At 59.6% G+C, this 20834-nt stretch overlaps 1 protein-coding gene across 7 annotated transcripts in view; it reads right to left on the bottom strand.

Moving 5' to 3' along the window:
* The window catches only part of LOC140403372 (pancreatic secretory granule membrane major glycoprotein GP2-like), a 284670-nt gene that overhangs the window by 180367 nt on the left and 83469 nt on the right, over positions 1-20834 (bottom strand). For all 7 annotated transcript variants that reach the window (XM_072491287.1, XM_072491292.1, XM_072491290.1 and 4 more), the window contains 2 exons: positions 4120-4205; positions 3863-4027 (listed from right to left, as the gene is read on the bottom strand). In XM_072491287.1, coding sequence (XP_072347388.1) covers positions 3863-4027; positions 4120-4205 — 251 coding nt within the window. The remainder of the gene's footprint in view (positions 1-3862; positions 4028-4119; positions 4206-20834) is intronic.

Below are 20834 nucleotides of genomic sequence, written 5' to 3'. Positions count from 1 at the left end.
GGAGGAGAGGGCGTGTCCCGGGGAGAGAGGGCGAGTGCCGGGGAGGAAGAGGGCGAGTGCCGGGGTGGAGTGGGCGAGTGCCGGGGTGGAGTGGGCGTGTGCCGGGGGTGAGAGGGCGAGTGCCGGGGAGGCGAGGATCGAGTGCCGGGGAGAGGGGGAGCGTGCAGGGGGGAGAGGGGGAGTGTCGGGGAAGAGGGGGCGAGTGTCGGGGAGGAGGGGGCGAGTGCCGGGGGGAGAGTGCGAGTGCCGGGGTGGAGAGTGCGAGTGCCGGGGAGGAGAGGGCGAGTGCCGGGGAGGAGAGGGCGAGTGCCGGGGAGGAGAGGGCGAGTGCCGGGGAGGAGAGGGCGAGTGCCGGGGAGGAGAAGGCGAGTGCCGGGGAGGAGAAGGCGAGTGCCGGGGGGAGGAGAGGGCGAGTGCCAGGGAGGAGATGGCGAAGTGTCGGGGAGGAGAGGGGCGAGTGCCGGGTGAGGAGAGGGCGAGTGTCGGGAGGAGAGGGCGAGTCCCGGGGAGTAGAGGGCGAGTGCCGTGGTGGAGTGGGCGAGTGCCGGGGAGGAGAGGGCGAGTGCCGGGGAGGGGTGGTCGAGTGCCGGGGAGGGGTGGGCGAGTGCCGGGGAGGGGTGGGCGAGTCCCGGGGAGGAGAGGGCGAGTGCCGGGGAGGAGAGGGCGAGTGCCGGGGAGGAGAGCGCGAGTGTCGGGGTGGAGTGGGCGAGTGCCGGGGAGGAAGAGGGCGAGTGCCGGGGAGGAGAGGGCGAGTGCCGGGCAGGAGAGGGCGAGTGCCGGGCAGGAGAGGGCGAGTGCCGGTGTGGAGTGGGCGAGTGCCGGGGAGGAGAGGGCGAGTGCCGGGGAGGAGAGGGCGAGTGCCGGGGAGGAGAGGGCGAGTGCCGGGGGGAGAGGGCGAGTGGCGGGGAGGAGAAGTGCGAGTGCCGGGGGGGTGGAGAGGGCGAGTGCGGGTAGGAGAAGGCGAGTGTCGGGGAGGAGGGGGCGAGTGTCGGGGAGGAGGGGGGCGAGTGTCTGGGAGGAGAGGGCGAGTGCCGGGTGAGGAGAGGGCGAGTGCCGGGTGAGGAGAGGGCGAGTGTCGGGAGGAGAGGGTGAGTCCCGGGGAGAGGGGGAGCGTGCAGGGGGGGGTGAGGGTGAGTGTCGGGGAGGAGGGGGCGAGTGCCGGGGGGGAGAGGGCGAGTGCCGGGGGAGAGGGCGAGTGCCGGGGGGAGAGTGCGAGTGCCAGGGGTGGAGAGTGCGAGTGCCGGGGAGGAGAGGGGCGAGTGCCGGGGAGGAAGTGGGCGAGTGCCGGGGAGGAGAGGGCGAGTGTCGGGGAGGAGGGGGCGAGTGCGGGGGCGGGCAGGCGGGGGAGAGGGCGAGTGGGCGGCAGGAGAGTGCGAGTGCCGGGGAGGAGAGTGCGAGTGCCAGGAGGAGGGGGCGAGTGCCGGGGAGGGGAGTGCGAGTGCCAGGGAGGAGGGGGGCGAGTGTCAGGGAGGAGGGGGCGAGTGTCGGGGAGGGAGGGGGCGAGTGCCGGGGAGGAGGGGGCGAGTGCCGGGGAGGAGAGGGCGAGTGTCGGGGAGGAGAGGGCGAGTGCAGGGAGGAGAGGGCGAGTCCCGGGGAGGAGAGGGCGAGTGCCGGGGAGGGGTGGGCGAGTGCCGGGGAGGGGTGGGCGAGTGCCGGGGAGGGGTGGGCGAGTGCCGGGGAGGGGTGGGCGAGTGCTGGGGAGGGGTGGGGCGAGTGCCGGGGAGGGGTGGGCGAGTGCCGGGGAGGGGTGGGCGAGTGCCGGGGAGGGGTTGGCGAGTGCCGGGGAGGGGTGGGGGGCGAGTGCCGGGGAGGGGTGGGCAAGTGCCGGGGAGGGGTGGGCAAGTGCCGGGAGGGTGGGCAAGTGCCGGGGAGGAGAGGGCGTGTCCCGGGGAGGAGAGGGCGAGTGCCGGGGAGGAGAGGGCGAGTGCCGGGGTGGAGTGGGCGAGTGCAGGGGTGGAGTGGGCGTGTGCCGGGGGGAGAGGGCGAGTGCCGGGGAGGCGAGATCGAGTGCCGGGGAGAGGGGGAGCGTGCAGGGGGGAGAGGGGGAGTGTCGGGGGAAGAGGGGGCGAGTGTCGGGGAGGAGAGTGCGAGTGCCGGGGTGGAGAGTGCGAGTGCCGGGGAGGAGAGGGCGAGTGCCGGGAGGAGAGGGCGAGTGCCGGGGAGGAGAGGGCGAGTGCCGGGGAGGAGAAGGCGAGTGCCGGGGAGGAGAAGGCGAGTGCCGGGGGGAGAGGGCGAGTGCCAGGGAGGAGATGGCGAGTGTCGGGGAGGAGAGGGCGAGTGCCGGGTGAGGAGAGGGCGAGTGTCGGGAGGAGAGGGCGAGTCCCGGGGAGTAGAGGGCGAGTGCCGTGGTGGAGTGGGCGAGTGCCGGGGAGGAGAGGGCGAGTGCCGGGGAGGGGTGGTCGAGTGCCGGGGAGGGGTGGGCGAGTGCCGGGGGAGGGGTGGGCGAGTCCCGGGGAGGAGAGGGCGAGTGCCGGGGTGGAGTGGGCGAGTGCCGGGGTGGAGTGGGCGAGTGCTGGGGAGGAGAAGGCGAGTGTCAGGGAGGAGGGGGCGAGTGCTGTGGAGGAGACGGCGATTGCCGGAGGGAGAGGGCGAGTGCCGGGGAGGAGAGGGCGAGTGCCGGGGAGGAGAGGCCGAGTGCCGTGGGGAGATGGCGAGTTGTCGGGGAGGAGAGGGCGAGTGCCGGGTGAGGAGAGGGCGAGTGTCGGGAGGAGAGGCCGAGTCCCGGGGAGTAGAGGGCGAGTGCCGTGGGGAGATGGCGAGTGTCGGGGAGGAGAGGGCGAGTGCCGTGGGAGATGGCGAGTGCCGGGGAGGAGAGGGCGAGTGCCGGGGAGGAGAGGGCGAGTGCCGGGGAGGGGTGGGCGAGTCCGGGGAGGAGAGGGCGAGTCCCGGGAGGAGAGGGCGAGTGCCGGGGTGGAGTGGGCGAGTGCCGGGGTGGAGTGGGCGAGTGCTGGGGAGGAGAAGGCGAGTGTCAGGGAGGAGGGGGGCGAGTGCTGTTGAGGAGACGGCGATTGCCGGAGGGAGAGGGCGAGTGTCGGGAGTAGAGGGCGAGTGCCGTGGGGAGAGGGCGAGTGCCGGGAGGAGAGGGCGAGTGGAGGGGAGGAGAAGGCGAGTGTCGGGGAGGAGAGGGCGAGTGCCGGGGGGAGAGGGCGAGTGCCGGGAGGAGAGGGCGAGTGGCGGGGAGGAGAGTGCGAGTGCCGGGGTGGAGAAGGCGAGTGCCGGGGTGGAGAAGGCGAGTGCCGGGGAGGAGATTGCGTGTGCCAGGGAGGAGGGGGCGAGTGCGGGGAGGAGAGGGCGAGTGGCGGGGAGGAGAGGGCGAGTGCCGGGGAGGAGATTGCGTGTGCCAGGGAGGAGGGGGGGCGAGTGTCGGAGGAGAGGGGGCGAGTGTCGGGAGGAGAGGGCGAGTGGAGGGGAGGAGAAGGCGAGTGTCGGGGAGGAGAGGGCGAGTGCCGGGGGGGGGGAGAGGGCGAGTGCCGGGAGGAGAGGGCGAGTGGCGGGGAGGAGAGTGCGAGTGCCGGGGTGGAGAAGGCGAGTGCCGGGGAGGAGATTGCGTGTGCCAGGGAGGAGGGGGCGAGTGTCGGGGAGGAGAGGGCGAGTGTCGGGGAGGAGAGTGCGAGTGCCGGGTAGGAGAGGGCGAGTGCCGGGGAGGAGATGGCGAGTCCCGGGGAGGAGGGGGCCAGTCCCGGGGAGGAAAGGGTTACAAAGGAGCTATCAGAGTGTCTGATTCAGTTCCCGTCGCTGGAAATTACACTTTGGGTTTCAGTCCCTTCCAGCAGCGAGGCTCTGATGTAACTTTGTCATTGCTGCTGCTGACCTGGGACATCCCAGAATTACCCGTTTACTCCATTTAAAAACCCCAATGTACCTGTGCAGTAAGCGAGGCGACAGGTAGGAGACTTCTTCAAGTAATAAACAAAGTAATCGCTGCAGCGTTTGATCTTTATGTCCTGAGACCAGCGACAACTGTTTCCATTCCAGTGAAAACAAACTGTCCTATTCACCTCCCCATCACCCGGAGTGGGATGACTACCTGAAACGAGGGATAGAAAGAGTGAAAAGTGTATCCAGTGTGAATATGTTGGACAGTCAATGGAAATCTGAGATAATAGAGTCTGAAATTACCGTTTAACCAGCCCGGGGCATCTGTGGAGCAGTGATTGACTGGAACAACAGCCTCAGGAATGGTCGATCCACCAGAGCTGAGAGAACTGAAAGAACAATCACACAGTCAGTCGCTGGACTGGGGAAATCACAATAAAATGAAGCAGGAATTACTCAGCTGGTCAGGCAGCCTGTGTGGAGAGAAACAGAATTAACCTTTCTGTTTGTGATGACCCATCGTCAGGACAGAGGAGTTATCACAACACCAAACAGTAACTCTGATTCTCTCCACAGAAGCTGACTGAGCTGCTGAGTATTTGCAGCATGTTGTGTTTCCATTTCACATTGTATTCAGGAGGACGTGTGTGAAATGTGCAGTGGGATAAACTCAGCAGGGGAGGGAATATTATTCATTTACGGGACAGGGAGAGAGAGAGAGAGGCGGGGAGCAGCTTGGGAACAGGTAAGTGATTTAAAAACTTACCCCCAGGTTCCAGCGGTCTTCATTCCCAGGAGCAGGAGAGAGAGAGAGAGAGACGGGGATATTCCCGGGAGCGGGAGAGAGAGACGGGGATATTCCCGGGAGAGGGAGAGAGAGAGAGACGGGGATATTCCCGGGAGAGAGAGACGGGGATATTCCCGGGAGCGGGAGAGAGAGACGGGGATATTCCCGGGAGAGAGAGAGAGAGAGAGAGAGACGGGGATATTCCCGGGAGAGAGAGACGGGGATATTCCCGGGAGCGGGAGAGAGAGACGGGGATATTCCCGGGAGAGAGAGAGAGACGGGGATATTCCCGGGAGAGAGAGAGACGGGGATATTCCCGGGAGAGAGACGGGGATATTCCCGGGAGAGAGTGAGAGAGAGATGGGGATATTCCCGGGAGCGGGAGAGAGAGCCGGGGATATTCCCGGGAGCGGGAGAGAGAGAGAGAGAGGGGGATATTCCCGGGAGCGGGAGAGAGATAGAGAGACGGGGATATTCCCAGGAGAGGTAGAGAGAGAGAGAGACGGGGATATTCCCAGGAGCATGAGAGAGAGAGAAGGACTGGGATATTCCTGGGAGAGAGAGAGAGAGAGAGAGAGACGAGGATATTCCCGGGAGCGGGAGAGAAAGAGAGAGAGAGAGACAGGAATATTCCCAGGAGAGGTAGAGAGAGAGAGAGACGGGGATATTCCAGGGAACGGGGAGAGAGAGAAGGACTGGGATATTCCTGGGAGCGGGAGAGAGAGAGAGAGAGAGAGACGGGGATATTCCCAGGAGCGAGAGAGAGAGAGAAAGAGAGACGGGAATATTCCCGGGAGTGGGAGAGAGAGAGTGCGAGAGATGGGGATATTCCCGGGAGCGGGAGAGAGAGAGAGAGAGAGAGAGAGACGGGGATATTCCCGGGTGCGGGAGAGAGAGAGAGATGGGGATATTTCCAGGAGCGGGAGAGAGAGAGAGAGAGACTGGGATATTCCCGGGAGCGGGAGAGAGAGAGAGAGAGATGGGGATATTTCCAGGAGCGGGAGTGAGAGAGAGAGGGAGGCGGGGATATTGCCGGGAGCAGGAGAGAGAGAGAGAGAGAGAGAGAGACGGGAATATTCCCGGGAGTGGGAGAGAGAGAGTGAGAGAGATGGGGATATTCGCGGGAGAGAGAGAGAGAGACGGGGATATTTCCGGGAGCGGGTAGAGAGAGAGAGATGGGGATATTCCCGGGAGCGGGAGAGAGAGAGAGAGACGGGGATATTTCCGGGAGCGGGGAGAGAGAGAGAGAGAGAGAGAGACGGATATTCCCGGGAGCGGGAGAGAGAGAGAGAGAGACGGGGATATTCCCAGGAGAGCTAGAGAGAGAGATGGGGATATTTCCAGGAGCGGGAGAGAGAGAGATAGAAACGGGGATATTCCAGGGAACAGGAGAGAGAGAGAGACGGGGATATTCCCGGGAGCGGGGAGAGAGAGAGAGAGACGGGGATATTCCCGGGAGCGGGGAGAGAGAGAGTGAGAGACGGGGATATTCCTGGGAGCAGGAGAGAGAGAGAGCGAGAGACGGGGAAATTGCCGGGATCGGGAGAGAGTGAGAGAGAGACGGGAATATTCAAGGGAGTGGGAGAGAGAGACGGGGGCGGATGTTTGAGGGCAAATCAACATCTGACATGTGGGAGGCTTTCAAGTGTCAGTTGAAAGGAATACAGGACAGGCATGTTCCTGTGAGGAAGAAAGATAAATACGGCAATTTTCGGGAACCTTGGATGACGAATGATATTGTAGGCCTCGTCAAAAAGAAAAAGGAGGCATTTGTCAGGGCTAAAAGGCTGGGAACAGACGAAGCCTGTGTGGCATATAAGGAAAGTAGGAAGGAACTTAAGCAAGGAGTCAGGAGGGCTAGAAGGGGTCATGAAAAGTCATTGGCAAATAGGGTTAAGGAAAATCCCAAGGCTTTTTACACTTACATAAAAAGCAAGAGGGTAGCCAGGGAAAGGGTTGGCCCACTGAAGGATAGGCAAGGGAATCTATGTGTGGAGCCAGAGGAAATGGGCGAGGTACTAAATGAATACTTTGCATCAGTATTCACCAAAGAGAAGGAATTGGTAGATGTTGAGTCTGGAGAAGGGGGTGTAGATAGCCTGGGTCACATTGTGATCCAAAAAGACGAGGTGTTGGGTGTCTTAAAAAATATTAAGGTAGATAAGTCCCCAGGGCCGGATGGGATCTACCCCAGAATACTGAAGGAGGCTGGAGAGGAAATTGCTGAGGCCTTGACAGAAATCTTTGGATCCTCGCTGTCTTCAGGGGATGTCCCGGAGGACTGGAGAATAGCCAATGTTGTTCCTCTGTTTAAGAAGGGTGGCAGGGATAATCCCGGGAACTACAGGCCGGTGAGCCTTACTTCAGTGGTAGGGAAATTACTGGAGAGAATTCTTCGAGACAGGATCTACTCCCATTTGGAAGCAAATGGACGTATTAGTGAGAGGCAGCACGGTTTTGTGAAGGGGAGGTCGTGTCTCACTAACTTGATAGAGTTTTTCGAGGAGGTCACTAAGATGATTGATGCAGGTAGGGCAGTAGATGTTGTCTATATGGACTTCAGTAAGGCCTTTGACAAGGTCCCTCATGGTAGACTAGTACAAAAGGTGAAGTCACACGGGATCAGGGGTGAACTGGCAAGGTGGATACAGAACTGGCTAGGCCATAGAAGGCAGAGGGTAGCAATGGAGGGATGCTTTTCTAATTGGAGGGCTGTGACCAGTGGTGTTCCACAGGGATCAGTGCTGGGACCTTTGCTCTTTGTAGTATATATAAATGATTTGGAGGAAAATGTAACTGGTCTGATTAGTAAGTTTGCAGACGACACAAAGGTTGGTGGAATTGCGGATAGCGATGAGGACTGTCTGAGGATACAGCAGGATTTAGATTGTCTGGAGACTTGGGCGGAGAGATGGCAGATGGAGTTTAACCTGGACAAATGTGAGGTAATGCATTTTGGAAGGGCTAATGCAGGTAGGGAATATACGGTGAATGGTAGAACCCTCAAGAGTATTGAAAGTCAAAGAGATCTAGGAGTACAGGTCCACAGATCACTGAAAGGGGCTACACAGGTGGAGAAGGTAGTCAAGAAGGCATACGGCATGCTTGCCTTCATTGGCCGGGGCATTGAGTATAAGAATTGGCAAGTCATGTTGCAGCTGTATAGAACCTTAGTTAGGCCACACTTGGAGTATAGTGTTCAATTCTGGTCGCCACACTACCAGAAGGATGTGGAGGCTTTAGAGAGGGTGCAGAAGAGATTTACCAGAATGTTGCCTGGTATGGAGGGCATAAGCTATGAGGAGCGATTGAATAAACTCGGTTTGTTCTCACTGGAACGAAGGAGGTTGAGGGGAGACCTGATAGAGGTATACAAAATTATGAGGGGCATAGACAGAGTGGATAGCCAGAGGCTTTTCCCCAGGGTAGAGGGGTCAATTACTAGGGGGCATAGGTTTAAGGTGAGAGGGGCAAAGTTTAGAGTAGATGTACGAGGCAAGTTTTTTACGCAGAGGGTAGTGGGTGCCTGGAACTCACTACCGGAGGAGGTAGTGGAGGCAGGGACGATAGGGACATTTAAGGGGCATCTTGACAAATATATGAATAGGATGGGAATAGAAGGATACGGACCCAGGAAGTGTAGAAGATTGTAGTTTAGTCGGGCAGTATGGTCGGCACGGGCTTGGAGGGCCGAAGGGCCTGTTCCTGTGCTGTACATTTCTTTGTTCTTTGTTCTTTTGAGAGAGAGAGTGAGAGAGATGGGGATATTCCCGGGAGCGGGAGAGAGAGAGAGAGACGGGGATATTTCCGGGAGCGGGGAGAGAGAGAGAGATGGGGATATTCCCGGGAGCGGGAGAGAGAGAGAGAGAGGCGGGGATATTTCCAGGAGCGGGAGAGAGAGAGAGAGAGAGACGGGGATATTCCCGGGAGCGGGAGAGAGAGAGAGAGACAGGGATATTGCCGGGAGTGGGAGATGGAGAGAGCGAGAGAGAGAGAGAGAGAGAGAGAGAGACGGGGAAATTCCCGGGAGCGGGAGTGAGAGAGAGAGGGAGACGGGGATATTGCCGGGAGCGGGTGAGAGTGAGAGAGAGACTGGAATATTCCCGGGAGTGGGAGAGAGAGAGAGAGAGTGATGGGGATATTCCCGGGTGCAGGAGAGAGAGAGAGAGACGGGGATATTTCCGGGAGCGGGGAGAGAGAGAGAGAGAGACACGGATATTCCCGGGAGCGGGAGAGAGAGAGAGAGAGGGACGGGATATTCCCAGGAGAGCTAGAGAGAGAGACGGGGATATTTCCGGGAGCGGGAGAGAGAGAGATAGAAACGGGGATATTCCCAGGAGCAGGGAGAGAGAGAGAGAGAGACGGGGATATTCCCGGGAGCGGGGAGAGAGAGAGAGAGAGATACGGGGATATTGCCGGGAGCGGGAGTGAGAGAGAGAGACGGGGATATTGCCGGGAGCGGGAGAGAGAGAGACGGGAATATTCCCGGGAGCGGGAGAGAGAGAGTGAGAGAGATGGGGATATTACCGGGAGCGGGAGAGAGAGAGAGGGATGGGGATATTTCCGGGAGCGGGGGGAGAGAGATAGAGAGAGAGGGACAGGGATATTCCTGTGAGCGGGAGAGAGAGAGAGAGACGGGGATATTCCTAGGAGAGGTAGAGAGAGAGAGACGGGGATATTTCCGGGAGCGGGAGAGAGAGAGACGGGGATATTCCAGGGAACGGGAGAGAGAGAGAGATGGGGATATTCCCGGGAGCGGGGAGAGAGAGAGAGAGAGACGGGGATATTGCCGGGAGTGGGAGAGGGAGAGAGCGAGAGAGAGACGGGGATATTCCCAGGAGCGTTAGAGAGAGAGAAGGACTGGGATATTCCTGGGAGCGGGAGAGAGAGAGAGAGACGGGGATTTTTCCGGGAGTGTGAGAGAGAGAGAGAGACGGGACTCTTCCCGGGAGCGCGCGAGAGAGAGAGAGGCGGGGATATTCCCGGGAGCGGAAGAGAGAGAGGGACGGGGATATTCCTGAGAGCGGGAGAGAGAGAGAGAGGCGGGGATATTCCCGGGAGCGGGAGAGAGAGAGAGAGTGAGAGACGGGGATATTCCGGGGAGCGGGAGAGATTGAGGGACGGGGATATTCCTGGGAGTGGGAGAGAGAGAGAGAGAGGGAGAGAGAGAGAGACGGGGATATTCCCGGGAGCGGGAGAGAGAGACGCGGGGATATTTCCAGGAGCGGGAGAGAGAGAGAGAGAGACGGGGATATTGCCGGGAGTGGGAGTGAGAGAGAGAGGGAGACGGGGATATTGCCGGGAGCGGGAGAGAGAGAGAGACGGGAATATTCCCGGGAGTGGGAGAGAGAGAGTGAGAGAGATGGGGATATTCCCGGGAGCGGGAGAGAGAGAGAGAGACGGGGATATTTCCGGGAGCGGGAGAGAGAGAGAGAGACGGGGATATTTCCGGGAGCGGGGAGAGAGAGAGAGACGGGGATATTTCCAGGAGCGGGAGAGAGAGCGAGAGAGAGAGAGACGGGGATATTCCCGGGAGAGAGAGACGGGGATATTCCCGGGAGCGGGAGAGAGAGACGGGGATATTCCCGGGAGAGAGAGAGAGAGAGAGAGACGGGGATATTCCCGGGAGAGAGAGACGGGGATATTCCCGGGAGCGGGAGAGAGAGACGGGGATATTCCCGGGAGAGAGAGAGACGGGGATATTCCCGGGAGAGAGACGGGGATATTCCCGGGAGAGAGTGAGAGAGAGATGGGGATATTCCCGGGAGCGGGAGAGAGAGCCGGGGATATTCCCGGGAGCGGGAGAGAGAGAGAGAGAGGGGGATATTCCCGGGAGTGGGAGAGAGATAGAGAGACGGGGATATTCCCAGGAGAGGTAGAGAGAGAGAGAGACGGGGATATTCCCAGGAGCATGAGAGAGAGAGAAGGACTGGGATATTCCTGGGAGAGAGAGAGAGAGAGAGAGACGAGGATATTCCCGGGAGCGGGAGAGAAAGAGAGAGAGAGAGACAGGGATATTCCCAGGAGAGGTAGAGAGAGAGAGAGACGGGGATATTCCAGGGAACGGGGAGAGAGAGAAGGACTGGGATATTCCTGGGAGCGGGAGAGAGAGAGAGAGAGAGAGACGGGGATATTCCCAGGAGCGAGAGAGAGAGAGAAAGAGAGACGGGAATATTCCCGGGAGTGGGAGAGAGAGAGTGCGAGAGATGGGGATATTCCCGGGAGCGGGAGAGAGAGAGAGAGAGAGAGAGAGACGGGGATATTCCCGGGTGCGGGAGAGAGAGAGAGATGGGGATATTTCCAGGAGCGGGAGAGAGAGAGAGAGAGATGGGGATATTTCCAGGAGCGGGAGAGAGAGAGAGACGGGGACTTTCCCGGGAGCGGGAGAGAGAGGGAGATGGGGATATTCCCAGGAGCGGGAAAGAGAGAGATACGGGGATATTCACGGGAGTGGAAGAGGGAGAGAGAGAGAGAGGGAGACGGGGATATTACCGGGAGCGTGAGACAGAGAGAGAGACGGGGATATTTCCGTGAGCGGGGAGAGAGAGATAGAGAGAGAGAGAGAGGGATATTCCTGGGAGCGGGAGAGAGAGAGAGAGACGGGGATATTCCCAGGAGAGGTAGAGAGAGAGAGAGAGATGGGGATATTACCGGGAGCGGGGGAGAGAGAGAGAGAGAGAGACGGGGATATTCCCGGGAGCGGGAGAGAGAGAGAGACGGGGATATTTCCGGGAGCGGGAGAGAGAGAGAGAGACGGGGATATTCCAGGGAACGGGAGAGAGAGAGAGACGGGGATATTCCCGGGAGCGGGGAGAGAGAGAGAGAGACGGGGATATTGCCGGGAGTGAGAGAGGGAGAGAGCGAGAGAGAGAGATGGGGATATTCCCAGGAGCGTGAGAGAGAGAGGACTGGGATATTCCTGGGAGCGGGAAAGAGAGAGAGAGACGGGGATATTTCTGGGAGCGGGAGAGAGAGAGAGAGAGACGGGACTCTTCCCGGGAGCGCGAGAGAGAGAGAGAGGCGGGGATATTCCCGGGAGCGGAAGAGAGAGAGGGACGGGGGTATTCCTGGGAGCGGGAGAGAGAGAGGGACGGGGGTATTCCTGGGAGCGGGAGAGAGAGAGGCGGGGATATTCCCGGGAGCGGGAGAGATTGAGGGTCGGGGATATTCCTGGGAGCAGGAGAGAGAGAGAGAGAGAGGCGGGGATATTCCCGGGAGCGGGAGAGAGAGAGTGAGAGACGGGGATATTCCCGGGAGCGGGAGAGATTGAGGGACGGGGATATTCCTGGGAGCAGGAGAGAGAGAGAGTGAGAGACGGGGATATTCCTGGGAGCAGGAGAGAGAGAGAGAGAGAGACGGGGAAATTGCCGGGAGCGGGAGAGAGTGAGAGAGAGACGGGAATATTCAAGGGAGTGGGAGAGAGAGAGTGAGAGAGATGGGGATATTCCCGGGAGCGGGAGAGAGAGAGAGAGAGACGGGGATATTCCTGGGAGCAGGAGAGAGAGAGAGCGAGAGACGGGGAAATTGCCGGGAGCGGGAGAGAGTGAGAGAGAGACGGGAATATTCAAGGGAGTGGGAGAGAGAGAGTGAGAGAGATGGGGATATGCCCGGGAGCGGGAGAGAGAGAGAGAGAGAGAGACGGGGATATTCCCGGGAGCGGGAGAGAGAAAGAGGGACGGGGATATTGCCGGGAGTGGGAGATGGAGAGAACGAGAGAGAGAGAGAGAGAGAGACGGGGAAATTCCCGGAGGGGGGAGAGAGAGAGAGAGAGAGAGAGATACGGGGATATTGCCGGGAGTGGGAGAGGTAGAGAGCGAGAGAGAGAGAGAGAGAGTCGGGGATATTCCAGGGAGCGTTGGAGAGAGAGAGAAGGACTGAGATATTCCTGGGAGAGAGAGAGAGAGAGAGACGGGGATATTCCCGGGAGCGGGAGAGAAAGAGAGAGGCGGATATATTCCCAGCAGCGGGAGAGAGAGAGAGCGAGTGACGGGGATATTTCCGGGTGCGGGAGTGAGAGAGAGAGAGAGACGGGGATATTCCCGGGAGGGGGAGAGAGATGGGGATATTCCCAGGAGCGAGAGAGAGAGAGAGAGACGGGGATATTTCCAGGAGCGGGAGAGAGAGCGAGAGAGAGAGACGGGGATATTCCCGGGAGCGGGAGAGAGAAAGAGAGACGGGGATATTCCCGGGAGCGGGAGAGGGAGAGAAGGACTGGGATATTCCCGGGAGCGGGAGAGAGAGAGAGAGAGGTGGGGATATTTCCAGGAGCGGGAGAGAGAGAGAGAGAGACGGGGATATTCCCGGGAGCGGGAGAGAGAGAGAGAGAGAGAGATGGGGATATTTCCAGGAGCGAGACAGAGAGAGAGAGAGACGGGGATATTTCCAGGAGCGGGAGAGAGAGCGAGAGAGAGAGAGACGGGGATATTCCCGGGAGCGGGAGAGAGAAAGAGAGACGGGGATATTCCTGGGAGCGGGAGAGAGAGAGAAGGACTGGGATATTCCCGGGAGCGGGAGAGAGAGAGAGGGAGATGGGATATTCCCGGGAGCGAGAGAGAGAGAGAGAGAGTTGCGGGGATATTCCCGGGAGCGGGAGAGAGAGAGACGGGGATATTCCCGGGAGCGGGAGAGCGTGAGAGAGGCGAGGATATTTCCAGGAGCGGGAGAGAGAGAGAGAGAGAGAGAGAGAAACGGGGATATTCCCGGGAGCGGGAGAGAGACAGAGAGACGGCGATATTGCCGGGTAGTGGGAGATGGAGAGAGCGAGAGAGAGAGAGAGAGAGAGAAGGGGAAATTCCCGGGAGCGGGAGTGAGAGAGAGAGGGAGGCAGGGATATTGCTGGGAGCGGGAGAGAGTGAGAGAGAGATGGGAATATTCCCGGGAGTGGGAGAGAGAGAGTGAGAGAGATGGGGATATTCGCGGGAAAGAGAGAGAGAGACGGGGATATTTCCAGGAGCGGGTAGAGAGAGAGAGATGGGGATATTCCCGGGAGCGGGAGAGAGAGAGAGAGACGGGGATATTTCCGGGAGCGGGGAGAGAGAGAGAGAGAGAGACGGATATTCCCGGGAGCGGGAGAGAGAGAGAGAGAGACGGGGATATTCCCAGGAGAGCTAGAGAGAGAGATGGGGATATTTCCAGGAGCGGGAGAGAGAGAGATAGAAACGGGGATATTCCAGGGAACAGGAGAGAGAGAGAGACGGGGATATTCCCGGGAGCGGGGAGAGAGAGAGAGAGACGGGGATATTCCCGGGAGCGGGGAGAGAGAGAGTGAGAGACGGGGATATTCCTGGGAGCAGGAGAGAGAGAGAGCGAGAGACGGGGAAATTGCCGGGATCGGGAGAGAGTGAGAGAGAGACGGGAATATTCAAGGGAGTGGGAGAGAGAGAGTGAGAGAGATGGGGATATTCCCGGGAGCGGGAGAGAGAGAGAGAGACGGGGATATTTCCGGGAGCGGGGAGAGAGAGAGAGATGGGGATATTCCCGGGAGCGGGAGAGAGAGAGAGAGAGGCGGGGATATTTCCAGGAGCGGGAGAGAGAGAGAGAGAGAGATGGGGATATTCCCGGGAGCGGGAGAGAGAGAGAGAGACAGGGATATTGCCGGGAGTGGGAGATGGAGAGAGCGAGAGAGAGAGAGAGAGAGAGAGAGACGGGGAAATTCCCGGGAGCGGGAGTGAGAGAGAGAGGGAGACGGGGATATTGCCGGGAGCGGGTGAGAGTGAGAGAGAGACGGGAATATTCCCGGGAGTGGGAGAGAGAGAGTGAGAGTGATGGGGATATTCCCGGGAGCAGGAGAGAGAGAGAGAGACGGGGATATTTCCGGGAGCGGGGAGAGAGAGAGAGAGAGAGACGGATATTCCCGGGAGCGGGAGAGAGAGAGAGAGAGAGACGGGATATTCCCAGGAGAGCTAGAGAGAGAGACGGGGATATTTCCGGGAGCGGGAGAGAGAGAGATAGAAACGGGGATATTCCCGGGAGCAGGGAGAGAGAGAGAGAGAGACGGGGATATTCCCGGGAGCGGGGAGAGAGAGAGAGAGAGATACGGGGATATTGCCGGGAGCGGGAGTGAGAGAGAGACGGGGATATTGCCGGGAGCGGGAGAGAGAGAGACGGGAATATTCCCGGGAGCGGGAGAGAGAGAGTGAGAGAGATGGGGATATTACCGGGAGCGGGAGAGAGAGGGATGGGGATATTTCCGGGAGCGGGGGGAGAGAGATAGAGAGAGAGGGACAGGGATATTCCTGTGAGCGGGAGAGAGAGAGAGAGACGGGGATTTTCCTAGGAAAGGTAGAGAGAGAGAGACGGGGATATTTCCGGAAGCGGGAGAGAGAGAGACGGGGATATTCCAGGGAACGGGAGAGAGAGAGAGATGGGGATATTCCCGGGAGCGGGGAGAGAGAGAGAGAGAGAGACGGGGATATTGCCGGGAGTGGGAGAGGGAGAGAGCGAGAGAGAGACGGGGATATTCCCAGGAGCGTTAGAGAGAGAGAAGGACTGGGATATTCCTGGGAGCGGGAGAGAGAGAGAGAGACGGGGATTTTTCCGGGAGTGTGAGAGAGAGAGAGAGAGAGACGGGACTCTTCCCGGGAGCGCGCGAGAGAGAGAGAGGCGGGGATATTCCCGGGAGCGGAAGAGAGAGAGGGACGGGGATATTCCTGAGAGCGGGAGAGAGAGAGAGAGGCGGGGATATTCCCGGGAGCGGGAGAGAGAGAGAGAGTGAGAGACGGGGATATTCCGGGGAGCGGGAGAGATTGAGGGACGGGGATATTCCTGGGAGTGGGAGAGAGAGAGAGAGAGGGAGAGAGAGACGCGGGGATATTTCCAGGAGCGGGAGAGAGAGAGAGAGAGAGAGAGAGACGGGGATATTGCCGGGAGTGGGAGTGAGAGAGAGAGGGAGACGGGGATATTGCCGGGAGCGGGAGAGAGAGAGAGACGGGAATATTCCCGGGAGTGGGAGAGAGAGAGTGAGAGAGATGGGGATATTCCCGGGAGCGGGAGAGAGAGAGAGAGACGGGGATATTTCCGGGAGCGGGAGAGAGAGAGAGAGAGACGGGGATATTTCCGGGAGCGGGGAGAGAGAGAGAGACGGGGATATTTCCAGGAGCGGGAGAGAGAGCGAGAGAGAGAGAGACGGGGATATTCCCGGGAGCGGGAGAGAGAAAGAGAGACGGGGATATTCCTGGGAGCGGGAGAGAGAGAGAAGGACTGGGATATTCCCGGGAGCGGGAGAGGGAGAGTGAGAGATGGGATATTCCCGGGAGCGGGAGAGAGAGAGAGTTGCGGGGATATTCCCGGGAGCGGGAGAGAGAGAGACGGGGATATTCCCGGGAGCGGGAGAGCGTGAGAGAGGCAAGGATATTTCCAGGAGCGGGAGAGAGAGAGAGAGAGAGAGAGAGAAACGGGGATATTCCCGGGAGCGGGAGAGAGAGAGAGAGACGGCGATTTTGCCGGGTAGTGGGAGATGGAGAGAGCGAGAGAGAGAGAGAGAGAGAGACGGGGAAATTCCCGGGAGCGGGAGTGAGAGAGAGAGGGAGGCGGGGATATTGCCGGGAGCGGGAGAGAGTGAGAGAGAGACGGGAATATTCCCGGGAGTGGGAGAGAGAGAGTGAGAGAGATGGGGATATTCGCGGGAGAGAGAGAGAGAGACGGGGATATTTCCGGGAGCGGGGAGAGAGAGAGAGATGGGGATATTCCCGGGAGCGGGAGAGAGAGAGAGAGACGGGGATATTTCCGGGAGCGGGGAGAGAGAGAGAGAGAGAGAGAGACGGATATTCCCGGGAGCGGGAGAGAGAGAGAGAGAGACGGGGATATTCCCAGGAGAGCTAGAGAGAGAGATGGGGATATTTCCGGGAGCGGGAGAGAGAGAGATAGAAACGGGGATATTCCAGGGAACAGGAGAGAGAGAGAGACGGGGATATTCCCGGGAGCGGGGAGAGAGAGAGAGAGACGGGGATATTCCCGGGAGCGGGGAGAGAGAGAGTGAGAGACGGGGATATTCCTGGGAGCAGGAGAGAGAGAGTGCGAGAGACGGGGAAATTGCCGGGATCGGGAGAGAGTGAGAGAGAGACGGGAATATTCAAGGGAGTGGGAGAGAGAGAGTGAGAGAGATGGGGATATTCCCGGGAGCGGGAGAGAGAGAGAGAGACGGGGATATTTCCGGGAGAGGGGAGAGAGAGAGAGATGGGGATATTCCCGGGAGCGGGAGAGAGAGAGAGAGAGGCGGGGATATTTCCAGGAGCGGGAGAGAGAGAGAGAGAGAGACGGGGATATTCCCGGGAGCGGGAGAGAGAGAGAGAGACAGGGATATTGCCGGGAGTGGGAGATGGAGAGAGCGAGAGAGAGAGAGAGAGAGAGAGACGGGGATATTTCCAGGAGCGGGAGAGAGAGAGAGAGAGAGATGGGGATATTCCCGGGAGCGGGAGAGAGAGAGAGAGACAGGGATATTGCCGGGAGTGGGAGATGGAGAGAGCGAGAGAGAGAGAGAGAGAGAGAGAGACGGGGAAATTCCCGGGAGCGGGAGTGAGAGAGAGAGGGAGACGGGGATATTGCCGGGAGCGGGTGAGAGTGAGAGAGAGACGGGAATATTCCCGGGAGCAGGAGAGAGAGAGAGAGACGGGGATATTTCCGGGAGCGGGGAGAGCGAGAGTGAGAGAGACGGGGATATTCCCGGGAGCGGGAGAGAGAAAGAGAGACGGGGATATTCCTGGGAGCGGGAGAGAGAGAGAAGGACTGGGATATTCCCGGGAGCGGGAGAGGGAGAGTGAGAGATGGGATATTCCCGGGAGCGGGAGAGAGAGAGAGTTGCGGGGATATTCCCGGGAGCGGGAGAGAGAGAGACGGGGATATTCCCGGGAGCGGGAGAGCGTGAGAGAGGCAAGGATATTTCCAGGAGCGGGAGAGAGAGAGAGAGAGAGAGAGAGAAACGGGGATATTCCCGGGAGCGGGAGAGAGAGAGAGAGACGGCGATATTGCCGGGTAGTGGGAGATGGAGAGAGCGAGAGAGAGAGAGAGAGAGAGACGGGGAAATTCCCGGGAGCGGGAGTGAGAGAGAGAGGGAGGCGGGGATATTGCCGGGAGCGGGAGAGAGTGAGAGAGAGACGGGAATATTCCCGGGAGTGGGAGAGAGAGAGTGAGAGAGATGGGGATATTCGCGGGAGAGAGAGAGAGAGACGGGGATATTTCCGGGAGCGGGGAGAGAGAGAGAGATGGGGATATTCCCGGGAGCGGGAGAGAGAGAGAGAGACGGGGATATTTCCGGGAGCGGGGAGAGAGAGAGAGAGAGAGAGAGACGGATATTCCCGGGAGCGGGAGAGAGAGAGAGAGAGACGGGGATATTCCCAGGAGAGCTAGAGAGAGAGATGGGGATATTTCCGGGAGCGGGAGAGAGAGAGATAGAAACGGGGATATTCCAGGGAACAGGAGAGAGAGAGAGACGGGGATATTCCCGGGAGCGGGGAGAGAGAGAGAGAGACGGGGATATTCCCGGGAGCGGGGAGAGAGAGAGTGAGAGACGGGGATATTCCTGGGAGCAGGAGAGAGAGAGTGCGAGAGACGGGGAAATTGCCGGGATCGGGAGAGAGTGAGAGAGAGACGGGAATATTCAAGGGAGTGGGAGAGAGAGAGTGAGAGAGATGGGGATATTCCCGGGAGCGGGAGAGAGAGAGAGAGACGGGGATATTTCCGGGAGAGGGGAGAGAGAGAGAGATGGGGATATTCCCGGAAGCGGGAGAGAGAGAGAGAGAGGCGGGGATATTTCCAGGAGCGGGAGAGAGAGAGAGAGAGAGACGGGGATATTCCCGGGAGCGGGAGAGAGAGAGAGAGACAGGGATATTGCCGGGAGTGGGAGATGGAGAGAGCGAGAGAGAGAGAGAGAGAGAGAGACGGGGATATTTCCAGGAGCGGGAGAGAGAGAGATAGAAACGGGGATATTCCCGGGAGCAGGGAGAGAGAGAGAGAGAGACGGGGATATTCCCGGGAGCGGGGAGAGAGAGAGAGAGAGATACGGGGATATTGCCGGGAGCGGGAGTGAGAGAGAGAGACGGGGATATTGCCGGGAGCGGGAGAGAGAGAGACGGGAATATTCCCGGGAGCGGGAGAGAGAGAGTGAGAGAGATGGGGATATTACCGGGAGCGGGAGAGAGAGGGATGGGGATATTTCCGGGAGCGGGGGGAGAGAGATAGAGAGAGAGGGACAGGGATATTCCTGTGAGCGGGAGAGAGAGAGAGAGACGGGGATTTTCCTAGGAGAGGTAGAGAGAGAGAGACGGGGATATTTCCGGAAGCGGGAGAGAGAGAGACGGGGATATTCCAGGGAACGGGAGAGAGAGAGAGATGGGGATATTCCCGGGAGCGGGGAGAGAGAGAGAGAGAGAGACGGGGATATTGCCGGGAGTGGGAGAGGGAGAGAGCGAGAGAGAGACGGGGATATTCCCAGGAGCGTTAGAGAGAGAGAAGGACTGGGATATTCCTGGGAGCGGGAGAGAGAGAGAGAGACGGGGATTTTTCCGGGAGTGTGAGAGAGAGAGAGAGAGAGACGGGACTCTTCCCGGGAGCGCGCGAGAGAGAGAGAGGCGGGGATATTCCCGGGAGCGGAAGAGAGAGAGGGACGGGGATATTCCTGAGAGCGGGAGAGAGAGAGAGAGGCGGGGATATTCCCGGGAGCGGGAGAGAGAGAGAGAGTGAGAGACGGGGATATTCCGGGGAGCGGGAGAGATTGAGGGACGGGGATATTCCTGGGAGTGGGAGAGAGAGAGAGAGAGGGAGAGAGAGACGCGGGGATATTTCCAGGAGCGGGAGAGAGAGAGAGAGAGAGAGAGAGACGGGGATATTGCCGGGAGTGGGAGTGAGAGAGAGAGGGAGACGGGGATATTGCCGGGAGCGGGAGAGAGAGAGAGACGGGAATATTCCCGGGAGTGGGAGAGAGAGAGTGAGAGAGATGGGGATATTCCCGGGAGCGGGAGAGAGAGAGAGAGACGGGGATATTTCCGGGAGCGGGAGAGAGAGAGAGAGACGGGGATATTTCCGGGAGCGGGGAGAGAGAGAGAGACGGATATTTCCAGGAGCGGGAGAGAGAGCGAGAGAGAGAGAGACGGGGATATTCCCGGGAGCGGGAGAGAGAAAGAGAGACGGGGATATTCCTGGGAGCGGGAGAGAGAGAGAAGGACTGGGATATTCCCGGGAGCGGGAGAGGGAGAGTGAGAGATGGGATATTCCCGGGAGCGGGAGAGAGAGAGAGTTGCGGGGATATTCCCGGGAGCGGGAGAGAGAGAGACGGGGATATTCCCGGGAGCGGGAGAGCGTGAGAGAGGCAAGGATATTTCCAGGAGCCGGGGAGAGAGAGAGAGAGAGAGAGAGAAACGGGGATATTCCCGGGAGCGGGAGAGAGAGAGAGAGACGGCGATATTGCCGGGTAGTGGGAGATGGAGAGAGCGAGAGAGAGAGAGAGAGAGAGACGGGGAAATTCCCGGGAGCGGGAGTGAGAGAGAGAGGGAGGCGGGGATATTGCCGGGAGCGGGAGAGAGTGAGAGAGAGACGGGAATATTCCCGGGAGTGGGAGAGAGAGAGTGAGAGAGATGGGGATATTCGCGGGAGAGAGAGAGAGAGACGGGGATATTTCCGGGAGCGGGGAGAGAGAGAGAGATGGGGATATTCCCGGGAGCGGGAGAGAGAGAGAGAGACGGGGATATTTCCGGGAGCGGGGAGAGAGAGAGAGAGAGAGAGAGACGGATATTCCCGGGAGCGGGAGAGAGAGAGAGAGAGACGGGGATATTCCCAGGAGAGCTAGAGAGAGAGATGGGGATATTTCCGGGAGCGGGAGAGAGAGAGATAGAAACGGGGATATTCCAGGGAACAGGAGAGAGAGAGAGACGGGGATATTCCCGGGAGCGGGGAGAGAGAGAGAGAGACGGGGATATTCCCGGGAGCGGGGAGAGAGAGAGTGAGAGACGGGGATATTCCTGGGAGCAGGAGAGAGAGAGTGCGAGAGACGGGGAAATTGCCGGGATCGGGAGAGAGTGAGAGAGAGACGGGAATATTCAAGGGAGTGGGAGAGAGAGAGTGAGAGAGATGGGGATATTCCCGGGAGCGGGAGAGAGAGAGAGAGACGGGGATATTTCCGGGAGAGGGGAGAGAGAGAGAGATGGGGATATTCCCGGGAGCGGGAGAGAGAGAGAGAGAGGCGGGGATATTTCCAGGAGCGGGAGAGAGAGAGAGAGAGAGACGGGGATATTCCCGGGAG

The sequence above is a fragment of the Scyliorhinus torazame genome, chromosome 27, assembly GCF_047496885.1.
Source record: "Scyliorhinus torazame isolate Kashiwa2021f chromosome 27, sScyTor2.1, whole genome shotgun sequence".
NCBI lineage: Eukaryota > Metazoa > Chordata > Chondrichthyes > Carcharhiniformes > Scyliorhinidae > Scyliorhinus > Scyliorhinus torazame.
Note: the sequence above shows the minus strand (reverse complement) of the source record. Positions and strands in the feature narration are given on the sequence as shown.